Source organism: Carcharodon carcharias, chromosome 3 (assembly GCF_017639515.1).
Source record: "Carcharodon carcharias isolate sCarCar2 chromosome 3, sCarCar2.pri, whole genome shotgun sequence".
NCBI lineage: Eukaryota > Metazoa > Chordata > Chondrichthyes > Lamniformes > Lamnidae > Carcharodon > Carcharodon carcharias.
This window is the reverse complement of record NC_054469.1, coordinates 78,464,778-78,486,093: the sequence shown is the minus strand read 5'-3', so window position 1 is coordinate 78,486,093 and position 21,316 is coordinate 78,464,778. Positions and strand designations below refer to the sequence as shown.

The window sequence follows — 21,316 nt, the reverse complement described above, 5'->3', positions numbered from 1 at the left end:
CACCAGCTCCTCGCCAGAGAGCGTGGTTCAGTTGATAGCATTCAGTATATTGGTAGCTCTGAGCCAGATGGCTTTTAGTTTAAGAGTTGCTCCCGTGCATAAGTATGTAATCTAGGCTGACATCCTATCGCAGTCTTGAGGTAGTACCAAATTCTTGAAGGGCCAACTGTTTTAAAACCAAGCCCTGAAAGGTATGAGCTATTGATTTGTGATAAGCAGATAGATCCTCCGGTGTTTTTGGTCAATATTCTTCCCTTAATCACTGCCCAAAAAAGATAATTTTTTCATTAATTTCATCTTTAATTCTTCTTTTGTTTAAAATCATTAGCTTTTTTTGGTATCTGAAGTTAATAGAATATTGGTGTTATTTCCAAGAAGGCTGAGGAAGTGATGCTTCAGTTATATATAGCTTTGGTCATGTCCCATTCGGCGTACTGCATTCAATTCTTGACACCACACCTCTGGAAGGATATATTAGCCTTGGAGAGGTTGCAATGCAGATTTATCAGAAAGATACCCAGGAGCTGAGAGGTTAAATTATGAGGATATATTACATAAATCTGGCTTGTATTCTCTTGAAAATAGAAGATTGAACCATTATTCAAAGACTCGATAAAGAGAAACTGTTTCTTCTAGTCAGGAATCCAGAACAAGAAGGTATGATCTTAAAATTGGAGCCAGGCTATTCAAGAGTGAAATCAAGAAGCATTTTTTACACACAGAAGGCTCTAGAAATCCAGAATTCTCTCCAAGAAGTCTGTGGATTCTGAGTCAATTGAACATTTAAAGACTGAGATTGATACCTTGATTAATGTAAATTTATCAGATTATATGAAGCAAAGGTGATTAAATGGAGTTAAGGTATAGATCACCCGTGATCTAAATGAATGACCGAACAGGCTTGAGGGACTGAATGGCCTATTTTTCTTACATTCTAGGTCTGACTTAAACACTATTTGGTTTAATATTACAATAGAAGAATATTTATACTTTCTCTACATTCTAACACTTTTTACCCATGTCTACTTATGATTAATATTAGCAAATAGCACAAACATGGTGAAGCTCTACTGAAATAAGTGAACTTGAGTTTCCACGGTTACATAATTCAGTAATAATTAGGACTAGGCCCATATATCTCATACAAGTAGCTTGAGCAATTAGGCTTCATGCATTTATCAACACTTTAATATTCTTATGCTAACGTAAGTTGATCCCAATAGGTCAGAAATTATCTAATTTATATATTTTAAAAAACAGCAATTATAATATCACCATCAGTATATAATTACACGTGTGTATCTTTGCTGTAACAGTATCACAAATATACTAAAAGTGGTTCAACAAAGGAAGTAGAATGATTTTTAAATGACCATGTGCTTGTGAAAACTGAACAGCAGCTAAAAGCTACTGTGATACTAAGAATTTGTCATGAATACAATGAGTCAATGGAGAGGTCTTGTATGTCAAAGAACTATACACTTTTAATGTTTTAGAGGTGGTGCACGATTTTGCAATTCAGGTGTCTGTGCTTACAATAATTTTCATGGCATGTCGGAGATAAGTAAGGGAAACACAATATTTCAGCAGCACGGATATACATTTAATGTGCTTGTATTGGATTTGCCTCATAAAATGTAACATTCTACATTGAATTCCTCTGCACCCTCAATTGTATTAACATCTGTAGAGCACCAGAGCTGACCACCAGCCCTTTTGCATTTTTGTCGGCAGGTCTCAATTGTTCACCTTCTAAAAACAGTGCGCCTCTTACGTCTGTTGCGACTATTACAAAAGCTGGATCGATACTCTCAGCACAGCACAATAGTCCTAACCCTGCTGATGTCCATGTTTGCATTGTTGGCTCACTGGATGGCATGCATCTGGTATGTTATTGGCAAAATTGAAATGGAGGGGAACGACCCACTTACATGGGACATTGGTAAGTCTACCCACTCCTGCAGCATTTTTATGTAATGATTTAAACTGTAGTTTAATTCAAATTATTCATTCACTACCTTAAGGAAAATAAATACATCTGTTTGCATTTTGTTAAAATGGTAAATTAAGGATTCTGCAGCTTGAGTCACATTTGAAAGGAGTACAGGTCAGAGATAGGGCCACAACACTGTACAGCAAGTTGCCCAGCTTGGCTCCTTTCTTATATGACTCAATACTGAAGAATGTGAAATCAGTTACTTTGCCCAATATTTTATCAGCTGCTAGAAAAAATACAATACTATTCGACTGATGCTAACCAGGTCAATTTAAACGTTTTTCATTGCTGTTAAGAGCACTGTGAGCAGTGAATATTATAAGAAAACAATGAATCCAACTGCATTTTATTTATTTTGCGTTAGACTTTTGTCATTTATTGTGCAGGCATTTTCAAGGAGAAATTATATTTTAACATGGATCTTACAAGCAGTAAAAACACAATGATTAGTGATGCTGATGTCTTCTCAGTGGGCTTGGTAAACAAATGACAATACATGCTTGAATATAAATAGCATTAACAAGCTGGTCTAGTGCCGGAAGTAAGAGAGCTTCACATGGTTGCTAAGCATGCTGATACACTGTCTCTCTAATAAGTTTTGTTTTGAGATGTTTCACAATCAAATGACACTGAACTGAAAGCTGCAAGCACCAATGAGTGGGAACAAATACCAATGTAAAGCAGCTACTGTATATGCTGTTCACATATATCTAGTATCTTGTAATGGATGCTCTGAAATATTAATATTTATTTTATTTCTCAGAATGCATGGTTATGTGAGAATTAAGGTTGAATTTTATTCTAGTTAAATGTCACCATGCATTTTTAAAAATATTCTTTCAAGGGATGTGAATGTCGTCGACAAGACCAGAATTGGTTGCTCATCACTATACTCTGTTTAGCATCTTTGCCCAATACGGTAGACTTGGTATAAGTAAATCCAACTTCCCCCTTTACTCCTGGGTGCCATTGTTTCTTGTTCCTTTAGTAAGACAATTTATTTTTTTCAGACAAGTTATGGAAATTGCCATAACTATTGACACCAGAACTACAGTTATCTCAAAAACATAGAAGCATATGCATATTCCCTCATCATACATAACTCCTTCACTGACTCATTATCCTTTAATTTAAACCCCCAATGATGCATGAGAGAGTGTTGGGTTAAAATTGTAAAATGATGAACGCTTTCCCAAACAGCTTGTGTATGTGCCAGCCACCATTTTTATGGTGACAGGTTTCTTGTTGTGCCATTTCATTAAGATATGTAAATCAGGCTCAATCAATTGCACTTAGGGAGCCTGATTTAAATTTAAAAATTGCCAGCTAAGTTTCCCAGGGCTCAGGAAACCCAGCAATGAAAGGGAGGCAGCAGCAGTTTTGGCTCAGGAAGGTACATCTCTTTCACATTTCTCTTTGTTGGCTGTTCTCTCCTCTCACCTTACACCACCAAATCCCAATCTTTCCCACTCACTCCAAATTATTGGTGAAAATTCCCAAGCTTCCCTGACTGTGGCCTCCTACCACTAGTTTTCCCAGCTAGCAGCTAGCCAGCCTGTCAACTTGGCCAGCTTCATTGGGGGACACCGAAGAAAATAAGTGACAATGAGATTCTGTCATTAAATTCAGCAGGGCCTCTGTGTCTCTAGCCTTACCCTGTCCTTCAATGCCTCCACACAGTCTCCCCAATTCCCTGAAAGTACAAGGACTTTTAAAAAATAATTAACATTTATTTTGTCTGATATTACAATTCATAGCAGGAAATGGTGGGGGGTAATTTTGACCAAACCCACCCCTTAGGAAACCGACACAATGAATGCAACAAAAACAAAAATTGCTGGAAAAACTCAGCAGGTCTGACAGCATCTGTGGAGAGAGAGACAGAACTAACGTTTCGAGTCCGTATGACTCTTTTCAGCATCCGCAGTATTTTGGCCTTAATACAATGAATGCAAAATTGGTTTTATCCCCCCAGCCAACTTTTATATTGGCTAGCATGAAAAACTGGCCTTCCAACTAATCCCCCTGATGGACTAAGTTAAAATTACCCCCAATTATTTGGGGAATAATGAATGGAAACAATTGCCCACCAGCTTTATGGCACAGTGTGGGGAAGCGCCAAATTCATTTCTGGGGAAAACAAAAAAAGGTATGAGAAGGAAGAAATTAGTTGTGGTCATTTTTGGGAAGCCTGAGGAATGGCAGAAATTGAGCCCTTGTGTTGTAAGAGTCTGTTGAGCCTGTAAAGGAAGCTTGCCTGTTTTCCAGGACCCACAATTTGGGCAGGCTGCCTTACCGCAGTGGTCCTCAGTTAAATCCTGCTTGGGGAGGGAGGTGAGCATGGAGTGGAGAGTGTGAGGGAGCAAAAACACAGGCTGGAAATGGTCTGCATTTGTACTGTGGGGCCCAGTGGATCAAACTATGTAAGAAAAATTGCATCTATGGCAGCCGCTAGAGTCCCTTTTAGGGCCTATGGTTAGGACACATGTAGAACAGGCAATTTGCAGCCAAGCAGGCCCAGCTCTAGGTCCCATTTACATATATAAGTTGCCTAATGTCTGTTTTGAGGCTGGCACCATGGTTGCCTGGGGAGCCACCTTCACCATTGTGTGTAAATGCAATGGGGGTTGAGGTTTAATACAGACAGAGAAGTTTTCCCTACAAGATCTTTCCATTTCCATTTGCTTTGTTGAAAAATAAAGTTACCATAAATAATATTTCTGTAAGTACAGATGACTGTCACTTTCCTCGGTGTCATTGCTTCAGATATCTTCTTTGTTTGCACATTCCAATTTTATGGGCAGAATTTTATGGCCCCGTTTCTGTGGGGATGGGGCCGTAAAATGCAGCGAGACATTCTAACCCTCATTGGCTTCGGCGGGAATGTAAAATCCCACTGCCGTAAAATTTCACCCCACCTTTCTCTTTGTACATTCACTTTATCATTCAGTAGCACAGCCTTGGCTCTCTCTCTTTCCCAGATTTCAATAGAACACTATTGAGGAAAATAAACACAGTTCAAAAAGACTGATACATTTGTAAATACAGCGAGTTCCACACAACAGATGGAATAATAGAGTTTATAATGGGCAGAATTTCCCTCTGGCGTCAGGAAAGAGAGACAGAACTATTTCCAGTTCCCAAACCCACCCCCATGGAAAACAGGCACAGGCCCCAATTTTCATGAAGGGCCAGTTAATGGCCAGAGGGTGGGCTTACTCTACAGGCAGCTGAACAGGCCCAGGCTGCTTATGGGGACCTGGACTGGAAAATCCCAGCTGGCCTCCTTTAATACACCCTAATAGGCTTTTCATATCTGTTACTTGCCACATCAGGCTGGATAGCCCTACCACACCCCCGTCTCGCCTCCATACAAAAACGGCCTGGGTGACAGGATGGTGTTTGGGAATCAGCCATAGGCCTGTGATGCTATTTTTATGTCCAACCTGCCTTCATTCCCAGCTCTGGCAAGGTCTGAAAATCCTGCCCAGTGACTGCAAATAGTCATAAACTGCAGAATTTGACTGCTTAACAGCATTTTTAACACTTCGCTTCCTGGATTCTTGCTTAGCTGGCTATGGTAATGTATTTCTATTTTGAGTGATTAATGGGACAACTTCCAAAGAGTAAATCTAAACACTCAGTATTTTTATAAAAACCTTTCTTCTTACAAAATTAATTATTTCACCAAACGTTCAGCAATCCTGGACCTAAAGAATTCTTAACTTTTCTAACCAACCTGTGCTGTTACGCAATGCAGTGATGGATTCTGATGGCTGCAGTGAGTTGATGTTAACTCATAAGTTCTACAAGGACTATGTGTCCTGTGAATTTGGACCGAGTCTGGCTTTATAATGTGAAGATTAGTGGGAGGCTACCAGGCAGGCTTCTGTTTATCTTAGAAAGTCAAAGCTGTCATAAGCAATTTGTGTAACTTTGATAGCGTGCTTGGTTGGCTGTGTGTCAGCTCTTGTTATAGTACTTTTCCATTGAGCCTCCGTGAAGGCAAATCTGGAGTAAAAGCATAAAATTAACATTAAAGCTAAACAAAACTATTTGCAAACAAAATCTTTTTCTTTTGCAGTCTTGCTTATTGTTGAATACTAAGGAGAAATATAGGATACTGTATTGGATTCCTGCTCTTTAGGAACCCTTGTGCAAGAAAGGGCCAATGTTTTAAATGTTGCTGCATCCACTGTGAGGGATGGAGAGATTTTAGAAGTCACTCGGTGGGGGAATTTGGAAAACACAAAATGTTCACAGATGACAGAAATACTGATTTAGAACTGCTGTAAACTCTGCCTCGTGGATGACATCTTTTTAAATCAAATTGTCAACATTTGATGAGTGAGGCATTTGAAAAGACCGTGTTCAGATGAGATTGCTTCTGTCAAAACTTACTAAGCATTGCTGATATGGAAGCATTTGTGACATTTTCAGCAGCTTCTATTTATTCTGCAAACTATTAGAATTTAAGCATACATTTTGTCATTATTCTTTCATGGGACGTGAGTATCGCTGGCAAGGTCAGTGTTTGTTGCTCACCTGTTGAATTGGGTGTCTTACTGGGCCATTTCAAGAGATTCAAGTCAACCAAATTGCTTTGGGTCTGGAGTCACATGTAGGCCAGACCAGGTGAGGACAGCATATTTCCTTTCCTAAAAGACATTAGTGAGCCAGATGGGCTTTTAAGAAAATTGATGATAATTGTCATAGTCACCATTACTGAGACGCGCTGTTTTTAAAATTTCAGTTTAATTAATTGACCTTAAATTCCTCGAGCTGCCATGATGGAATTTGAACCCATGTCCCCAGCACATTAGCCTGGATCTCTGAATTGCTGGTGATTACTGACAGGAGATGGTTCCCATTCACACTACTCTAGGGCTTTTGTTTCTGGTGTGGCTTTGCAGACAGATTGCCTCCATTTCAATGGTTTTGGAATGTAGAAAGTACAGTGATGCAAATGTGAAGCCATCTTTGACTGGGATCCCAAGTGACTGGAATGTTGCTTTTGTCTTTGTAAAACATTCAATTAGGGGTTTCCAGCCAGTAAATTCAAAAGTCATTTTTTGATATAAAGCATGGTTTCATAACAACTGATTCCAGGACAATTGAATGTCTACCCAAGGCACCGTGTAAAGTATAATTGTGAAGTGGGATTTTCGGTCATTTTGAAATTAGAAGGGAAAAGATCTGTTTGGTAGTTTAAGATATAAATCGCCTAGACAAATAGTGTTTAATCAATGTTGCTCCTAGTTTGCTTGTTACAGTGAAAGTCTTAAAATGTGAAATCTTGTTGTGTTATCCTTTCAGCTATTAACTGGAAGTTTGAATTTCTTTCTAAAAGTTATTGGTCTTTATGGGGATTGGTGTACCCTAGGCACATGTTCCTACCATGTTCAGGAGCAGCATGCTCCCTCAGTCTCTCCAGATAGAGTGTCTGCTGAGGTTGAATATCCAGAGGCCTGTCCTTAGGGTCTTGTATTGCACTCAACTTGCCAGAGTGAAGAACATCATTGACCTTTTTCCTGCACTGGACCCAGTTTCTCCTGATGACACTTTATCTGCTGATGGTTTTGCCCCTGCATTCAGTGCTGCCTCCATTCACATTCCTACCACCCCTAATTAGCTGCCCAATCTACCCACCAGCCAATTAACAGGCTGCCTCTGAGAAATTCGGGGTTTGTGGCTGATTCCCACAAAATCCTCCCCATCACTCCGCCCCCCCCCCCCCCCCCCCCCCCCCCCCCCCCCCCCCCCCCCCCCCCCCCCCCCCCGCCCCAACCCCATACACTTCCTGGAAGTGGAATCAGGGCCCGGAGATGTCTATTTTCCAACCTTAGAAACTAAATCAGTCCCTTGGTTACCATTTAGTGCACGATGAAATGTTGACATAATGGGGATGAAGGTCAGTGTAAAGGGAAACCTGTTTGTATCCCCACTATAGGAAACATTCCTTTCCAACACTTCCAGGTGATCAAAACCAATCCAGGAGATCACATTGACACATGTTTGTATTAACTGTTAATTGACTTACCTTTCTATATTATATGATCTCCACTTGAACCAAGAACTGGTCCAGTCCCACTTGAAGCCCTATACAGAGATAGCACAAAATGCACAAACTGGTTATTTATTCCAGAGGCTTACTACTCTCTAGGAAAAGAACCACCCCCTAACATTTAGGCTATTTCCACTACCACACAGTTTAAATACATATCCCTGGTCCTCTGCAATTTGTGAAACTGAAATAATCGATCAATAGACACGCAGTACACCCCTTTCATTATTTTTACACCTCTGTCAGGTTCCCTCTAAATTTATGCTGCAGCAAATAGACTCGGCTCTTTAAGCCTATCTATAGAACTAAGGTTCTTTAAGCTAGGAATCATTCTAGTAGCTCTTGGCAGTATTCAACAGAGGTGATGGGGGTCTTGGCTAGAGAGCCAGTGAGAGTGTCATGTCACATCTTTCAGGGAAGGGTCACTGAATTAAATGTTACTCAGGTAGTTAACTAGACAGTGGTGGGCCTTCACTGGGATTAAGGATTCCCAGGACAAAGGTTCTGCCCACTGAGAGCTGCCAGCCAATCAGAGGCCTGCTGGCAGGACTTTTGCACCCAGCAATGTAGCCAGGGAGACAGTGGCAGCTGGTGGTACGACACCCACATGAGGCCTAGGATTGTTGCTGGATCCCAGGTCACAGGTGAGCGATGATGGGAGTGTTTCTCAATGGGCCCCCCTTCTTGATGCCAGGTCCCATGATGAGGTCCTTTTGAATGAGGCACCCCCCACCACCCCACCGGAGTCCGCAAGCAACCCTGCACAGGTTTTCTTGTTGTTTTCCCAGCATGCTAAGCTCCGCCAATCCCAGCAGTAGGGGGACGAGGCCCGTAAATGGACATTAATTACCCTCATTTATTGTTCAAGTTTCTTCACTATTAACACTGACCATGCAAGACAAACAAGAGTTATTTTTAACTTTAATTAACCCCAAGCTTGTTTGACTTGCATTTACTTCAGGGTTGGTTATTAATTTTACAATCAAATGCCCCCATTTTTCAATAGTTAAAACATTAATTCCTAAAGCTAAAAGTTACATTCTAAAACATATAAACCATGAATTAGACTTTCACAGCAGTAATCACTACAAAGTGGCACTCATAAGGGTATCAAGCAGTGTAAATGTGCGAATGGAGACAATAACAGGCAGGAGATCAGGTTCTAGGCCTCAGTACCAGATGAAACATGAGGACTAACATGTGGGAGCCCGTTCATGTTGTGAAAGTCCTGCCAGTTGCAGGAGAATGCATGTGTAGAACACTTACTATGGAGGTGACAGTAGCTGTCATAGGCCTGTATGCTCATTAAGGGATTAGGAAACAATTGAAATAACATTTAATCATTCTTTCTGCCTCTAGGACAAAAGAGTTCACAACACCAGGGAGCAGGATAAGATGAGGATGTGAGTCAGAAATCAGAATCCTGCCTCCTGCAAAAGAGGAAGCTGTGGAACTGGCAGGGGAGGACGGTGGCTGATTCTATGACAATGGAGAGGCTGGCATTTCAGGTCATGAGTGAGGATATCTCCAGCCTGGTGCTCAGAACTGGGCATACAGGATACAGATGTGATATTGATGGGGAAAGGAAATCTGCATAACCATCAGCTAATTCTTTGTGTTCTCCACTACAGCTGCTGACAGTCAAAACAGACAGTGAATGCAGCCTGCAGCAAGCCAGAACTCCAACACTGAGGATGATGAAGCAGACCACTCAGGTGAAGCACTATCAAATCATTCCCCTACACCCTTCATCAGCACAAAGACAATCACCTCGATGGGAATGCACTCGCAATTAGGCTCAAGGTCACAATCTGGTGAACACAGACACGTCGCAGATGGAGAATGTGACAGCCAAGGTCCCTGACAGTTGGAGGACTGCTGGCGGAAAGGCCCATGCTGAGTCTATGCAGATGACGAGCCTCTAGAAACAGCCATGAGAAACCTGCTGGACATGCAGAGACAGGCAGAGATGCTAGAGGACATGTGCAGCTTAGGGCGAAAGGTGGAGAAGTCCATCTAAGTCCTGAGTGCTGTCATGGCTCCGGCATTTGAGTGCATGACTTCCTCCGTGGAGATTTTGGCAACTGCCTTGGACAGTCAGGTCCAGGAGAGCACTCAGTCACTGCCGGATACACACCCGGCATCTCAATCTCCCTCCAGGTGCCCCTTCTCCTCCTTGAGTTAGGGAAGTACCATCGTGCACCTACAGGGAGGAGGAGCACCAGCAAGTCTCACCGGGGTGTTATCTCAGGGTGCTTCAAGGATGCACTGCCACCTTCCTTACCCGCTGCCAGTATTCCCATCAGCTCTAGGAGATGAGACCGAGGAGGGAGCACCCCTAACTGTGCAGAAGACCTTCAGCAGGCCGGAGCCCTCTTGGCATCAGACCACCAGAGAACGGCAGATCTCAGGCAATGAGACATAGCACTAAACAGGCTACTGCCACCTCAGCTGCAGGTGTTGGGGTTGCACCAAGGAGAATTGTTAGGAAATGTAAGATGAAAAAATTGTAATGGACTAAAGTGGCATGAGCATCTATTCATTCTATGGATATTATAAGTCATGTGTAAATTTATGGTTTATTCATGTATGTTGAATGGTCATTATGTTGGAAGTTGTATAAACTGATGGGTGTATTTAATGGTGAGGCACTTCATTGATAGAGGTGCTGAATATTATTAAAATGGAGAACGACTGCAGAAGGCTGCAGCACAGAGGGATTTGGGAGTCCTTGTGCATGAATCCCAAAAAGCTAACATACAAGTTCAACAGGTAATCGGGAAGGCAAGTGGAATGTTGGCCTTTATTTCAAAGAGATTAGTGTATAAAAATAGGGAAGTCTTGCTAAAACTATACAAGCCACTAGTTAGACCACACCTAGAATACTGTGAACAATTTTTGTCCCCTTATGGTGGTCTGATGAAGGAAAGATATGCTAGCATTAAGCACAGTCCAGAGAAGGTTCACTAGGTTGATTCTGGGTATGGAGGGATTTTCTTATGAGGAAAGGTTAAGTAGGTTGGGCCTGTACTCATTGGAGTTTAAGACAGTGAGAGGCAACCTTATTGAAACATATAAGATGAAAAAATTGTAATGGATTAAGGTGGCATGAGCACCTATTCATTCTATGGATATTATAAGTCATGTGTAAATTTATGGTTTGGAGCACTTTATTCATGTATGTTGAATGGTCATTATGTTGGAAGTTGTATAAACTGATGGGTGTATTTAATGGTGCGGCACTTCATTGATAGAGGAGCTGAATATTATTTAAATGGAGAAAGACTGCAGAAGGCTGCAGCAGAGAGGAATTTGGGAATCCTTGTGCATGAATCCAAAAAAGCATACCTTATTGAAACATATAAGATTTTTTTAGATATATAAAGGATAAGAGAGAGGTAAAAGTGGACATTGGGCCGCTGGGAAATGACGCTGGAGAAGTGGTAGCGGGGAACAAAGAAATGGTGGAGGAACTGAATTGGTACTTTGCGTCAGTCTTCACAGTGGAAGACACGAGTAACATTCCCAAAGTTCAAGAGAGTCGGGGGGCAGAGGTGAGTATAGTGGCCATTACCAAGGAGAAGGTGCTAGGAAAACTGATAGGTCTGAAGGTGGATAAATCACCTGGACCAGATGGGTTACACCCCAGAGTTCTGAAGGAGATAGCTGAAGAGATAGTGGAGGCATTAGTGGTGATCGTTCAGGAATCACTGGAGTCAGGGAGGGTCCCAGAGGACTGGAAAATCACTAACATAACCCCCCTGTTTAAGAAGGGAGTGAGGCAAAAGACGGGAAATTACAGGCCGATTAGCCTGACCTTGGTCATTGGTAAGATTTTAGAGTCCATTATTAAGGATGAGATTTCAGAATACTTGGAAATGCATGGTAAAATCGGGCAAAGTCAGCATGGTTTCATCAAGGGGAGGTCATGCCTGAAAAATCTGTTAGAATTCTTTGAGGAGGTAACGAGTAGGTTAGACAAAGGAGAGCCAATGGATGTTATCTACTTGGACTTCCAGAAGGCCTTTGACAAGGTGCCGCACAGGAGGCTGCTCAGTCAGATAAGAGCCCATGGTGTTAGAGGCAAGGTACTAGCATGGAAAGAAGATTGGCTGTTGTGGCAGGAGGCAGAGAGTGGGGATAGGGGAGTCCTTCTCAGGATGGCGGCCGGTGACTAGTAGAGTTCCAAAGGGGTCAGTGTTGGGACCACAACTTTTCACTTTATACGTTAATGATCTAGTTGAAGGAACTGAGGGCATCCTGGCTAAGTTTGCAGATGATATAAAGATTGGTGGAGGGACAGGTAGTATTGAGGAGGTGGGGAGGCTGCAGAAGGATTTGGACAGGTTAGGAGAATGGGCAAAGAAGGGGCAGATGGAATACAATGTGGGCAAGTGTGAGGTCATGCACTTTGGTACGAAGAATAGAGGATAGACTATTTTCTAAATGAGGAGAGAATTCAGAAATCTGGAGTGCAAAGGGACTTGGGAGTCCTAGTCCAAGATTCTCTTAAGGTTAACTTGCAGGTTGAGTCGGTAGTTAGGAAGGCAAATGCAATGTTGGCATTTATTTCGAGAGGACTAGAATATAAAAGCAGGGATGTGCTGCTGAGGCTTTATAAGGCTCTGGTCAGACCACATCTAGAATATTGTGAGCAATTTTGGGCCCCGTATCTCAGGAAGGATGTGCTGGCCCTGGAGAGGGTCCAGAGAAAGTTCACGAGAATGATCCCAGGAATGAAAGGCTTAACATATGAGGAAAGTTTGAGGACTCTGGGTCTATACTCGATGGAGTTTAGAAGGATGAGGGGGGATCTGATTGAAACTTACAGAATACTGAAAGGCCTGGATAGAGTGGACGTGCGGAAGATGTTTCCATTAGTAGGAAAGACTAGGACCCGAGGGCACAACCTCAGAGTAAAGGGAAGAGCTTTTAGAACAGAGATGAGGAGAAACTTCTTTAGCCAGAGAGTGGTGAATCTATGGAATTCATTGCCACAGAAGGCTGTGGAGGCCTGGTCATTGAGTGTATTTAAGACCAAGATAGATAGGTTCTTGATTGGTAAGGAGATCAAAGGTTACGGGGAGAAGGCGGGAGAATGGGGTTGTGAAACTTATCAGCCATGATTGAATGGCGGAGCAAACTCAATGGGCCGAATGGCTTAATTTCTGCTCCTATGTCTTATGGTCTTATTCCTTGGGACTTGACAGGATAGATGCTGAGAGGCTGTCTCCCCTTGTGAGAGTGTCTAGGACCAGAGGACATAATCTCAGAGAAAGGGGGCACCCATTTAAAACAGAGATGAGGAGGAATTTCTTCTCTCAGATGGTAGTCAATCTGTGGAATTATTTACTGCAAAGGGCTGTAGATGCTGGGTCGTTAAGCATATTCAAGGTTGAGATGGACAGATTTTTTATCAGTAAGGGAATCAAGGGTTTTGGGGAAAAGGCAGGAAAGTGGAATTGAGGATTATCAGATCAACTATGATCTCACTGAATGGCAGAGCAGATTTGATGGGCCGAATGGCCTACTTCTGCTCCTATATCTAATGGTCTTATGGACTTTCACTGGGTGATATGGGCTTACAGAAACACCAATTATTGTGTGGCCTCAGAAGTAGTGGCATCTCTGAGTCTTTTCAGACAAAGGTTTGCAGATTTCTATTTTAGCACCTTTGTAGAGTCCAGAGTTTGGAACCTGGCTGGCAAGCCAGCGTGTGATACTCACTCCCCTCATTGTCCATCAGTAGCTATTCTCTAAACAATATCCGTAGCTGAGGCGTTCCATATAATGCAGGTGAACATGTAGAGCTCTTAGCAAAACATTGTCAGCACGTGGAGCATGAGTCACTGAGTCATTTGTCAATTCCTTCCAAACCACAAGTGATTGTATCTTCAACGAAACCATGCATCTGGGCTTGTTCATGCACCATTTTTTCTTCTAGGTGCCAAAGGCCATGGGAATGTAGGTTACTCTGGAAGGAGCATGACCCTTATTGAGGAGGCGATCAAGCGATCTCGCAGGGGTCTCATTCTTGTTGGACTCGGATTTCAATGAGGGTATCACGGGCCTGTCTGGTTCTTGGTTCCATTTCCCTGGCATCTGCAGCTGTAACTGCACTATGCACTCCCTCAGGCTCATGAGGCCCTTCTTCCTCATCTGAGAAGGCCTCTGGCTCCTTCATCTCCCTGTTTGACAATTCCTCACCCCTTTTGCTATGTGACATTGTCTAGGGTGCAGAAGGCCACAATGTTCCTGGAGGCTCTGTGGTGCATACTGAAATGCTCCACCTGAGTGGTCCAGGCAGCGGAACCTCATCTTCAGCAGTCCAGTGGTCTGTTCTATTGTTGAGGCCTGAGGGGCATTGACCTCTCCCCTGTTGGGCTTTTTGGGTTCCATACACGTCTTCTGTGGATATCCCCTGTCACTCCTGTCACTTAGGAGACACCCCTGCAGTTGCTGAGGAGGAAAAAACAATTGTGGCACCTGAAAGTGAGTGAGGATGTAAGAAGCATGAGAGCTCCATGGGATGTGAGCACACTCCTGCAGAATTGTTTGTGGTGATCACACACCAGCTGCACATTGAGAGAGTGAAAGTCCTTTCAGTTTATGAAGGCTGCTGGATGATCCCAGGGAGTTCTCAGCACCAGATGTGTGAAATCAGTTGTCCCTTGTACCTGTGGAAATCCAGCGATGGAGCTGAATCCTACAGCTCGGTTTGCTTGGCTGTTCAGGTCTCTGCTAAATCTGACAAATTGGATCTTCCAAACAGGGTATTGGAGACATTCCTGATGCAGTTGTAAGTTGCTGACTGTAAGATGCCAAACATGTTCCCAGTGGAGCCCTGGGAAGACCCACAGGCATAGAAATTCAATGTCACAATAACTTTTAAAGCTACTGGCATTGGACTGTCTACCAATCCATGGAAACCTCATCCTTAAGGAGCTGACATAGGCGATAATCCCTTGAAATCCTCAGCCATCTCTGACATTGCCTCTCTGACGTTTGCAGGTAGTTACTCCGTCTGCAGTATATTCAATAACTGACCAATGCTCAGTGTCTCACTGGCCCCTGGGTGCCATCCTCCTGACAGTCTGCTGGCACCCCTTGTTGGCATTCTGGCCATTGTTGTGCCTGGCCCTGGGCCACCCTTGGCAGGTTCCTCTCCCAATGTGTCAGAGCTAGCTGAAGCACTGGGTGCACTTGACCCATCTTAAAGGCAGACAAAGATCTGGTCAGCACAATCTTTAAGGGCCTCCCTCCTGTTCTGAGAATTTTTTACCAATGGAGAGCCCTGTACTTTGCATCAGCCACACTCTGGTCTTTACTAACCCACTGTGGACAACTCCATCCTTGACTTATACTGCAGAGATCTCTTCATGTGGTTTCAGCTATGTCCCTGGATTTCCCACATTGACCCTGGAGCTTGAAGCCATTACCCTGCACCCTCCCTCACTCACATTTTACCTTCCCTCCATCAATCTTGATCCTTACTCCATCACCTTGCCTTGCCTACATTAACCCTTGAGCTACCACTATCACTCTTGCTCACCCTAGACTTGCCCCTGTCACCATTGATCTGGACCCCCAGGACACTGGACATGCACCCTTGTTACCCTTGACCTGCCATCCATCACCATAGAACCTGCCTCCCTCACTCTTGACCTTCCCTCTGTTACCCTCGACTCTCAGGACCTCACCATTGGCCTTCCCCCTATAACCCTGGATCTCCCCACAATCACACTTGATATGTAGATATTGACATTCCCTGTCTTCTTCCTGCCCCTGTCCCCCACCAGCCCTCATACATCAGACACAACCCATCCTCCCTCCCTTGGTCAGCCACACCCAATTTCCCTTGCACTGCTCAGCCCAATATCAATACATCAATGCCTCCTCTCCCTTGGCCCAACAAAACTTCTCATGAAAGGAAAGCAGCTCCTACTCCATCCAAATCCGCCAGGAGGACTCCATCACCTCCCTGCGTGCCACCTTTAACCAGTTGTGAATCTGAAGGCACATGTTTCTCATTCGCTGGAGAGTTAAGTACTAAAGTACCATTTAATCTGGTGAAATGGTGTTTTAATGAGTACACATGACATGCTGATGCATTACAAATAGAGTCCTGCTGCTTGCCGTTGGGACAATCAAACTGCCTTCATGTACGCTGCAACCTTAATTCCTAACTTTCATCCTGCTGTCAGGAAGTTGACGCTTTGCCTCCCACACAACTAAGTGTGCCTGCCAGCTTCCTTTCCTGCGTCGCTGTCCACCATTCAGTTCTGTTGCTTCTGGTAAGTTTCTTTTTCTGTTTTAAATTTCACCTATGGTTGTTTACTGTTTAATTTCAGATTTATCCCCTACCACCCTTACTGGCACCACTTTAAGCTCTTTCAAAACTTCTTCCGTATAAACATTCAAATCTAATGTCCTATCCTTCTATTCTGTTTGACCATTTCTGAGGCCTTTCGCCATGGGTCCTATCTCAGTTGATTCTGCCCTCTTTAAAGTGCATCTCTTGCTGCCTATCTCCACACTCCCCACCCTCTGCTGCCACTGCACTGTGTCCACCACTTCCAGCTGGACACAGACTTGGCTTCAAGTACCCCTCCTGCTGTTCTGCTATGGTCCAGCTGGGACCTGCTTTGTTCTACTGAGTAGCCCCCATATTTTCCAGTAATGTCTGGCTGACCAATGCCCTTGGGAATAATTTGCAGATGGTCTCTTGTTGGCTCGAACTTTTACTCTGGACCACTCTGCTTCTAGCTTTTATAGTAGGCATTTGTTACATTCAACAGCAGCCTACCATTGAAACTGGGAGTGGTTAATTCTGATAGGAGAATATCACTGTTGAACAGAAAATACCGTGGATGTACCAGACTTTGGAGGACTTGAGGTGTGAGTGGAGTCATTATATTTAATTACATCTGTATTTTTAACTTAATTTGGCTCAGAGAATCATTCATTCTTTCAGACAATCTTCAATTTCCATAGCAACATGAATACGTGATACATGGTTTTTAAGTTGATAGGTGGTCCTGCTTTTCTCCCTCCTGCCCTTCTTTCCCCTCTTTTCTCCTTATCTTGCTCCCTTTCCCACCTTCCCTCTTCCCCATCTTCTCCCTTGCATCTTTCTAGCCATCTTGCCCTCCTTTCTCCCTGCCTTTCTCTTATTCTGTACCCTTCCACTTCCAACCTTTTTGTACTCCTCTTCTCTCCTGTTGCTACCCTGTGCCTCTTTTCTCAGCTCTGATCCTGGTTCACTGTGGTCCACCACTCTTCAGTCTTGCTGCTGCCAACAGAGCCTTGTCACACCTTCCTGATTTTGGTCCTGGCCTCCTTCTAAACAAAAGATTTGTCCTCGTCATGGCCTTAGTGGGTTCCAACTTTATTATTAACACCCTTTTCCTTACATCACAATGCATCCACAAGTATCACTGGGAGTGCTGGCTACTGCTGGGACTGCATCCAGTCCTCAGTGGCGATTGTGATGGAGCCAGATGCAAAGGTAAGTGGAGGGGGCTCACCGGGATCTGCCAGCCTGGCCCTGGTAAGAAGGGAGAGAGTGGTAAGGGGGGAGAGATGGGATGGGAGTCAGGATGGACAGGAGCAAGGGAAAACAGAGAGGTGGAAAGACCTTGAGTTTGCAGGGGGAGTGGTGAGTGTTGGGAGCCTCCGATTGTCACAGAAGGCCCATAAAGGAGGCACCTTCCCCTGAACCCCCTCCCCGCCTTGCCCAGCCACCCACCCGAGCACTGAAATCTGCTGGAGGAATTTCTTCACTTAGAGGGTTGCAAATCTTTGGAATTCTCTACCCAGGAGAGTTATGGATGCTCCATTGTTGAGTATATTCAAGGCTGAGAGACGGATTTTTGAACTCAAGGGAATCAAGTGATATAAGGAGTGGGCAGGAAAGTGAAGTTGAAACCAAAGGTCAGCCGTAATCGTATAGAATGGTGGAGCAGGTTCGAGAGGCTGGCCTAGTGCTGCTCCATTTCTTATGTTAATGCTGGTCTACATAAAAGTCTTCCATCAGATTTTTGTTGTCACAAACCAGACATCATGCTTTACTACAAAAAAGAGAAAGGAAACTGTTCACAGGCTGCAAACTGGAATTTACAAGTATCTATAAATAGTATTGCTAAAAAAAGAGATATGTCTAATCTTTTCATCTTGCACTCATCAGGACACTTGGAAGTATACCAATATAAGGGGAAGACAACTGTATGTGAAGAGAGTGCCAATTGGTTGGCAAGTGGTATTGCCTTGGAGAATGCATCACTGATGGTGACTGACAGTTAGCTGCCAAGCATTGTTTGAAATTTAAACCAGGCAGGTTGACTGACAGCCATTCGCTGACTCATTCCTCGGGGCAATGCCTTGACCAATCAGGGTCGAGCTGCCTCATTTAAAGTTCTGTACTTATTTATAAATGCCCCTGATTTAGCATATACTTCAGTAGCTGCATTTACCAAGAATTGCCTATTTAGAGCAGTGGAGTTAATCGTACAAACCAGGTGAGCAGTTAAATATTAGAAACAAGACCCTGAACTACCCATAAGCTGCAGATTTTTGTGTCATATATAGAAAAACAAAAAAGCTAGTCTTCTATAATCTTTTAATTGACCTTAGTCCATAGAATGTCCAAAAAAGCAATTAACATTTAATTGACCCAAGAATGTTACAGCAATTGGTTTGTGTGGCCTTAAAGCAACATTTCAGGTTACAAGCAGTTGCTTTAGTGGAAGAATGATGACATGGTCTAATACTTTGCTTTCTTGGCATTTCTTCATGGATGAAGGTTTTTTGGAAGGTTGTATTTTTGTTCTCATCAGTTGCAAGCCGCTGGTGGCTAGCCAGGCCTATCCGTGACCAGCAGATTCTCCCACAGTGGGTGCAATGAAGGTATAGATGCTGCTGAGGCAATTGGATCTATCCTTCTCCTTTTCTTTTTCATGCTGGCTCTTCACTCAGTCTCAAAGGTGTCTGTAACACTCCCGATGTGGCATCTCCAGGTATTACGATCTATGGCCTGCACTTCCCAATGGGTATGGTCAATCTTGCACACAGAGAACAACTTCTTCAGGGAGTCCTTGAAATATTTGCATGGAGCCTACCTATTCCATTTACCAGTGGTCAGCTGTCAGCACAATCTTGAGCAGGCAACTGTCGTCCATCCAGGCAAGGTGACACACCCAATGCAGCTGGCTTTGCAGGAGGATGGCCTCGATGCTGGTGATGTTGGCTGTTTCCAAGATTTGAATGTTTGTGATGTGGTCCTGCCAGCGGATCTTAAAGATGCTGCGGAGGCAGCGCTGAAGGAAGTGTTCTATAAGGCGTACATGATGGCAGTATAGGACCCATGACTCGACACCATACAGAAGAACGGTCAGGGCTACGGCTTTGTACACTTTGAGTTTGGTCTGTGCTCTGAGTGGTTGCTCCACACTCGTTTGTAGAGTCTGCCAATTGCACTATTTCCTTTTGAAAGCCTATTGTCCACTTCCTTGTCTATGGTGGCATCAAACGGTCCCCAAATAGGTAAATTGTTTGACGCTATTCAGCTCGGTCTGTTCGATGACAATGCCTGGGGTCTATATTCTTCTCTGGGTGCAGGCTGATGTAGGATTTAAGTTTTCTTTAAAATGATTTTTAGTCCAAAGAGTTGTGCCGCCTCGGAAAATCGGTCTATTACTGGTGTTCTAATAAATACCGTATCATGTGATTCACTGTGGACAACTCTGTGGGATATCTACTGGTAGAGAATAATAAACTTTTTATATTATCTTCTGCGTACATACAATAAAAAAGTAAAAATGTTTACAAGTCACGTGGTTTAATTTTGATTAGTTGAAAAACTTGAATTATTGACCTAGATCTTCTGGTCAGCAGGACTGCCACGGTGGTTGCAGATGAATGTTATTAAAAGCCTGCCTTACCTTTCTTCGCCCTTCTAGCCGGGACTTCCTGTCCCGGAGCAAAGCATTGGTTCAGGGATCCACAAGCAGGATTGGCAAGAAGAAGGAGTGACGAGGCCTTCCGCCTTCTCATATCGCCTGCTCAAATAACTCCCATTGAAGTCAGTATGCTCGTAGTGTTATGGGGAGTTTTTTTCTTAGGTTTTCAAGGATTATTTTTAACTGTTTCTAATTTAAGACTTTTAATTGCTGTTATGAGTTTGTGGCGGAGCGGTGGGAGGGTAACCATTGTTGTGGGGGGAGGAGGGTGATGAGTATTGTCAGAAGTGTTGGGGGGGTTGAGTGGCATGTTGGGCATTGTTGGGAGTATGGAGGTGAGCACTGGAGTCTGGGGGGCTTGGGCATTGTCAGTAGTGTGTGGGGAGATAGGCATTGTCGGGGTGCTGGGGGAAGTGACCATTGTCAGAGTGCGGAGGGGAGGTGCACATTGTCAGGGTCCAGGGGGAGATGAGCATTGTCGGGGTGCAGGAGGAGGTGAGCATTGTGGGGATGAGGGGGGGAGGTGAGCATTGTCGGGGTGCAGGAGGAGGTGTGCATTGTGTGGATGAGGTGGGGAGGTGAGCATTGTGGGGATGAGGGGGGGAGGTGAGCATTGTCGGAGTGCAGGAGCAGCAGTGAGCCTTGTGGGGATGAGTGGGGGAGGTGAGCATTGTCGAGGTGCAGGAGGAGGTGAGCATTGTGGGGCTGTGGGGGGAGGTGAGCATTGTGGGGGTGTGGGGGGGAGGTGAGCATTGTGGGGATGAGTGGGGGAGGTGAGCATTGTCGGGGTGCAGGAGGAGGTGTGCATTGTGGGGATGAGGGGGGAGGTGAGTATTGTGGGGATGTGGGGGGGAGGTGAGCATTGTGGGGATGGGGGGCGGAGGTGAGCATTGTGGGGATGGGGGGGGAGGTGAGCATTGTGGGGATGAGGGGGGAGGTGAGCATTGTGGGGATGTGGGGGGGAGGTGAGCATTGTGGGGGTGCGGGGGGGGAGGTGTGCATTGTGTGGATGAGGAGGGGAGGTGAGCATTGTGGGGATGGGGGGGAGGTGAGCATTGTGGGGATGAGGGGGGGAGGTGAGCATTGTGGGGATGGGGGGGGAGGTGAGCATTGTCGGGGTGCAGGAGCAGCTGTGAGCATTGTGGGGATGAGGAGGGGAGGTGAGCATTGTGGGGATGAGGGGGGAGGTGAGCATTGTGGGGATGGGGGGGCAGGTGAGCATTGTCGGGGTGCAGGAGCAGCTGTGAGCATTGTGGGGATGAGGAGGGGAGGTGAGCATTGTGAGGATGAGCGGAGGAG

At 44.4% G+C, this 21,316-nt stretch overlaps 1 protein-coding gene across 1 annotated transcript in view; it reads left to right on the top strand.

Moving 5' to 3' along the window:
* Nucleotides 1–21,316, top strand: part of kcnh8 (potassium voltage-gated channel, subfamily H (eag-related), member 8) — a 409,192-nt gene that overhangs the window by 238,940 nt on the left and 148,936 nt on the right. The window contains exon 7 of the mRNA XM_041183962.1: nucleotides 1,735–1,942. Within this exon, the coding sequence (XP_041039896.1) occupies nucleotides 1,735–1,942 (208 nt within the window). The remainder of the gene's footprint in view (nucleotides 1–1,734; nucleotides 1,943–21,316) is intronic.